The 6,000-nt window shown below is 49.6% G+C and overlaps 1 protein-coding gene across 5 annotated transcripts in view; it reads left to right on the top strand.

Annotated features, from left to right (window-relative positions):
- Positions 1 to 2,076: 2,076 nt before the first annotated feature.
- The window catches only part of HERC4 (HECT and RLD domain containing E3 ubiquitin protein ligase 4), a 38,626-nt gene continuing 34,702 nt past the window's right edge, over positions 2,077 to 6,000 (top strand). The window contains exons 1-4 of one of the 5 annotated variants that reach the window (XM_074544405.1): positions 2,078 to 2,262; positions 3,036 to 3,133; positions 3,302 to 3,349; positions 4,348 to 4,637. In XM_074544405.1, the coding sequence (XP_074400506.1) occupies positions 4,412 to 4,637 (226 nt within the window). In that variant the 5' untranslated portion in view covers positions 2,078 to 2,262; positions 3,036 to 3,133; positions 3,302 to 3,349; positions 4,348 to 4,411. Of the gene's footprint in view, positions 2,263 to 3,035; positions 3,184 to 3,301; positions 3,350 to 4,347; positions 4,638 to 6,000 lie in introns of all 5 variants that reach the window. The other 4 variants (XM_074544404.1, XM_074544406.1, XM_005491028.4 and 1 more) reach the window with 4 other exon arrangements.

The raw sequence follows: 6,000 nt of genomic DNA, 5'->3' as shown, positions 1-6,000 counted from the left end.
TTACAAGGACATAAATTCCTTCCCTGAAGTTAAGCAGATTTACGTTTCTTGTTTTCACTGGACTTTGCATCTCTGAGGTTTTATTTGCAGGTGCTAGAAGGGACAATGGGAATTCTGGGGTGCAAGCACGCCACAGCTCCCCTGAGCAGTGCAGAGCCCCATTGTGGCAGGTTCACACATCCTCTGCCCCCACTGCCCGTGTGCCTTCAGCCCCAAGGAGGGCATCCCATGAGGTACTGAGGCATGGCAGCTAGGATATGGCTCCTCGGGCACAAAAAAGCAAATTTGCTATGATAAATGATAAGTGGAATAAAAATATGGCTCGTACTTTATTTGAAGACACACTTGAATTATTCAATTTACAGTAATCTGATGTTAGGATTAATATAATTCTTTAAAATAAAATAGCTATGTCTATTGCAGAAGGGAGTTGAATTTGTGCAACACTGTATGTTGTTTCGTGCTTTATATATATTTTTATTTAATGTGTTAAGCCAGTTATACCAAGTGACTTTTCCTTGTATAAAATTGTAGTGGGTATATAATGTTCTCTTCAAGTCCTTGGGCATATCCCCCCATGCTGGTCAGAGGACACATTGCACAATGAATGCCAATATTTAAAATCCATTTCACAGTGTAGTTATTCACAGTTACTACTGCGTTGGGCTCACAAATAAAGGAAAAAGGAAGTTTAGAAGATAACAAATGAAATGTTTTCTTCCATTTGCTCTGTATCACAGCTCCTGCTAACCTTTCAGTCTTAGATGCAGAATGGCAAAAGGCAAATCACTCACATTTCTCCTTTAAATAGCAAAACCGGGCATTTGTTGCCCTGAAAAGTGCTGCATCATTTAGCCTGTGTCCGCTGTGCAGCAATCTCATTTTCCCTAAGTATGAATTTCATATTTCTGGTTTGGATCTTTCCTGATGAATCTACAACCACAAATCCTGAGGAGTCCTGGACAACCTTACCTATTTACATATACAAGAGTGTTTAACGGCTGGACCAAGACATCCCATTTAGTGGGATTTTGTGAAATGATTTCCGTTTCACCAAACACAGAACTTTCCTCACACACAGTTTGCAAAATCCCTTGCTGTGACGCGTGCCTGGTCCTGGCCTTTTTTCACTTCCCGACCTACATAAAGGTGGATCCTTCTGCAAAGAGGCTGCTAAATAAGGAAATCTCATTTGGATTACCAACCCGGTCCAATTACATAAATTGCAATGGATTTTCCTCCCAGTACCAAGCATAATACCAGGGGAAAAAAAATAAAATAAAAAGTTAAGAAATGTGTCAGGCGCGTAAACTTCTCCTTTAGCGGCTCCACTAGAGATACGTGTTCAGTGAGAAAAACCGTTTTCCGGTGCCCATGGTGGGCATGCACACTGAGAGAAGCCTGTGAGCAGGCTGGCACGTTCCGAACGCTGCATTTCTTTCTGGGGAGACCGGGCAGGCTCCGATGGCCCGCGGGAGCCGCAGCCTGCTCCCACAGCCAATGACGCCTAATGGGAGTGTGGGGAACAGTCTGTTCCAGCATCCCCTCGGCAGATCCAGCTCCTTCCCACTCGCTGAGCTCATTCTTCTCGTGCCCTCAGAGATCGAGCAGAGGCTGCCGCAGATCAGGAATAAGGATCAGCAACACGCGCCCAAGTGTCTGGAGAACTCTGCGCGGCGGACGAAACTCGCCATACGAAGACCGCTCCTGAGGGAGCTATCTGCCCCAGAACCCGCTCCAGTTTTTTAATTCTCAGTTTAAAACCTGCCATGTAACACAACGGCGGCTCTGTATTTTCGCGCTCACACTGTCCCCATGCCAAGAACGCGCACAGCTTCGGTCACCACCGGAGGGAAGAGCCGAGCTCCGCGCCAGCCCCGCGCTCCCCGAGCACACGGACAGGAGGGGACCGTCCCTCCGGGGCTCCGCGCCGCACTCTGCTGTCAGCTCCTCGCCCCGCCTCCGCACAGCCCAACGGCGGGAACCCAACCACGCGGTGCCTCCGAGCGCAACGTCCCTGTGGGGGCCCGGCCGAGCCCCGGTGACGGCTCCGCGCCGCGTCCCCGCCCCCGACCACGCGGCCGGGCGGGCGGTGGAGCGGGCGCTGCGGTCCCGCCCGCCGAGCCGGCGCCTGCGCGGCAGCGGCGGCCGGGCCCTGTCACCGCGCCCGGGGCTGCTCACGCTGCTCACGCCCCGGCCGTGGCCGGCGAGCGCCTGCGGTGGGCGGGCTGTGGAGGGCAGCGGAGCGCTTCGCTACCACCGGTGAGTCCCGCCGGGCCTCGGCGGAGCCGGGCGCCGCCGCCCTCGGGCCCCGCGGGACGGACGGGAAAGTGGCCGGGGCCGCGCTCGGGCCGCGGGGCCCCAGGGCGGGACGCGGGAGCGGGGCGGGCCGGGCGGCGGCGCCGCGGGGCAGGTGCGGCCCGGGGCGGTTGGGACCAGGCCGGGCGGCGCCGCGCTCGGGCCGCGGGGCACGGAGGGGTCTGGCCGCCGCCCCTCTCCGCCGCCGGGCCGCGCCCGCCGCTCCCTGCGCGGCTCAGCGCGGCGGGCCCGGGGGCCGAGCCCCGCCGGGGGAACGCGGGGCCGCGGCGAGCGTCGGGCGGGCGGGGTCCCCTCACGGGCACGGCCTGAGCGCTCCGGCAGCCGCCGCAGCCCGCGAGAAGCGTCCAGGCGCTTCCCGGGCGCCCGCCCGCGGCCCGGGGCGAGTGCGGGGCTGCCCCGGCCGGTGCCGGTGCCCACACCGGGCAGCGCCCGCACGAGTACAGGGTACCCGGCCCTGGCCGCCCCAGTTGGCTCTGATGGCCACGCACAGCCGTGGAAGAGTGCCGTGATTTGAGATCAAAGTACAGAACTTTGGCTGCTGGCTCTTAAATGATGCAAAACAAAACAACCCCGCCTTCTGTGGAGATACATATAGAGTTCAACAGAAAGGAGAACTTTTCTTATTTTTTTCCCCTGCTGGAGATGGAGATAAATCTCGACTGTAGAAATCTCGAAGAACTATAGTGATACATCTTTTCTGATCTCTTGTGTTGCAGGTTGAAGCAAGTCACCGCTCCAGATGTGTGACGTGTGCTGCTGCGTAGCTATGGCTTAACTGGAGGCGTGTTGGTTTCGATGTCCCCTTCTGAATGTGGTAGGATATAGCTAGGGAAGTATTTGATCATGCCTCACCTCCTGAGATAGGTAAACAGAATGCAATATATTTTAAGCTGTTTGGCTGTTTTGGTTCGGTATTGCTTTAGGGGATTTTTATGCAGTCACAAAAATAAGTGTCTTGTTTATTGCGTTTTGTCTTTTGCAGAGAAAAATACTTTATCCTGTTGTGCTGGCAAGAATTCTGCCCTTTGGTGTACGTAACACTTAGATGTTAAGGGTTGGCTTGCTTCTCTGAGCAGTTAGGGATTTAGGTAGTTTGTACATGTTATAACCCTGCAGAATAATGGTCACAGATGAAAATTTCTCATTAGATTACATTGCTCATTTTAAATTGCTCTGAAAATGCAGGGAGACTTGCTATCATGGAAATGGGGTATAAATAGTAGTGAAAACATTGTCACCGATTTTTTTGTTGCAAATGAAAGAGAAGGGCAGCTTTGAATCCTTTCCAAAAAGGTACAGAGTCTGTCAGCACAAATACTGATAATTGTAATTTAGGGATTAGGGGTGTGGACTTGCTTGGGGGAGCTGGTGTACGTGGCCTGCTGCTACTGCAGAGTAACTGAAGCTGTAGCTGATTGCAGTGCAAGGCTGGGGACTTGAGTTTCAGCTCTTTATGTTCTTTTAAATTGTGAGTTCAGTTGATTCCTTGTTGTTTAAATGCAACGACTGACACAGCATGTTGCACTTTGTGTTGCATAACTGGATTGATCAGAGCTGAGCACTTTTTTCCAAGCTCTGAGTCAAGTGTTGTTTTTGGTGATCATCTTGAGGCCACGCACAGCCCTTGCTGGAGCTGTGCAACTCCTCAAGTAAAGAAAGTAGCCTGCACTGTCCCCTTGGAAGATAGCTGGAGTCGTTTCCACTGGCTGGGAATGGCTGCAACTGCAAGTTTGTATAAGTCTGAATAAGGGATTAAAGATGTTCTACAAAGAATGGTATTTTAAGTTTTTGAAACAAAGTTATGCAAAACCAGTGACTTGCACATCTTAAAAGTTGTATCTGAAAGCATTTTACTGCAGAGTTAAGGCAAATCCTGTCCAAGAAAGGAAATCACACTCTTAAAAATTGTTCAGGGTTTGAATAAATTGGTGTAGAGAAAGTGAGCTCATGGATTACATGCTGTGTAGAAAGAAATGTAAATGCTGGGGACAATACTGAAAAATGTAAAATTTCCTTTTTTCTCAACAGCTACGCAGGAGGAATATTCTAGAAAAGTGAAGTTGGAAGATCTCTGATAAAAAGAAGTGTAAACATGTTGTGCTGGGGCAATGCATCTTTTGGACAGCTTGGATTGGGTGGAATCGATGAAGAGATTGTTTTAGAACCCAGAAAAAGTGACTTTTTCCTAAATAAAAGGGTCAGAGATGTAGGATGTGGACTGAGACACACTGTTTTTGTCCTGGATGATGGGACAGTTTATACTTGTGGATGCAATGATCTGGGACAACTGGGGCATGACAAAGGCAGGAAAAGACCCGGTAAGTTTAGAAGTGATGAACTGTGGGGATTCTGTGGTGGGGTGGGTGTGGCTTTCGTTTTGTTGTGCATCATCAGAGCCAAGATTGCCCAAGTGTCTGCATGGGGCAAACTCATGCCCAGCAGTTCTTCCAAGAATGGACATCTTGTTGACTGGAAAAGCATTGCTTTGTGGGATGGGTTCTGGTGGAGCTGTGAAACATGGCAGTCCCCCCATATTTGTGCACGCTGTGCAGCTGGACACTGCCACTAGTTTTTATTTCAGCCATGGATGTGAGACACTCAGTGATGTTTTTACTCTCAAGGGGAGCTGAGCTGCTGCAATCCATGGGTTGGTGTTGTACTTCATGTATGGGTTTGGCTGTTGGAGTATGGTGGAAATGAGTATTTGGGATATCACTGCAGGGAAACGTGCAGGTTTTAGTTGTCTAATACATGGCGTACAGCAAGTCTGATTGAAGCAATGTTCTCTTTTTGTGAGAACTAAAAATAAAACTTTTGATAAAAGACTTATCAGCACAAGCAGCGCTACGGGGAGAGGATGTGGAGAAGCCTAAAGGATGCTGTGTGACACTTCTTTGGGCTTTTTTCCTTCCCACCTGTGTTTGGTGTGTGTTTGTGCTCCCTCCTAGTGCAGTTCTGAGCAGAGCTGGGTAAACATCTTGCAGGGACTGCAGAGGAGTGTGCACATGGGCTCCCTTCAGAGCTTGCATGTGAGTCATAGCTGGTGCTGAGAGCCAGGAACAGAGCTGCTCTCTGCTCACAGCACAGCAGACTGGGAAGGCTGACTGAGACTTGCTGCTAATCACTCCTAGAGCACTTTCACAACTTGCTTGGCTCAATGTTTGCCACAAATTTTTCAAATGGAAATGAGGTGTCATGGGGTATTTTAGTAGTTCTCCTTTACACAGAGTTTCGGTTTTGGTGCCAATTAAAGATTTTCTTGATTTTTTTTTTTTAAACTAATGTGGACTTCTGTTGGGAAACAATATGTGGATATTAAAACTGATAAACTTAAATCCTGTGCAAACATCTGCTTCACGAACATGAAGAAAAGCTCAGCATGTCATACTTACTCTGCTTGTTGCCCACTTTGAAAATTTTGCTGAATTGTCTTTTAGTCTAAAGGTTACAATGAAAATATCTGACATTTAATTTGCATGACCTTTCATATGTAATGGACCTACTCGAATTTTTTTTTAACATGCTCAGACACATGAGGATTCTAATGTCCTCGCTAATCTTCCTTTCACCCAGAGGTTACTGATAATTCTGCTGAGTGTTGTTGTATGAAGTCATAGCATTGGGACAGCTTCAGTTGCACAGCCCAAAGAGGCTTGGTATCTTTATAGATGGGTGGATGCT

Source organism: Zonotrichia albicollis, chromosome 7, assembly GCF_047830755.1.
Source record: "Zonotrichia albicollis isolate bZonAlb1 chromosome 7, bZonAlb1.hap1, whole genome shotgun sequence".
NCBI lineage: Eukaryota > Metazoa > Chordata > Aves > Passeriformes > Passerellidae > Zonotrichia > Zonotrichia albicollis.
The sequence above is the reverse complement of the archived record's forward strand: the minus strand, read 5'-3'. Positions and strand labels throughout refer to the sequence as shown.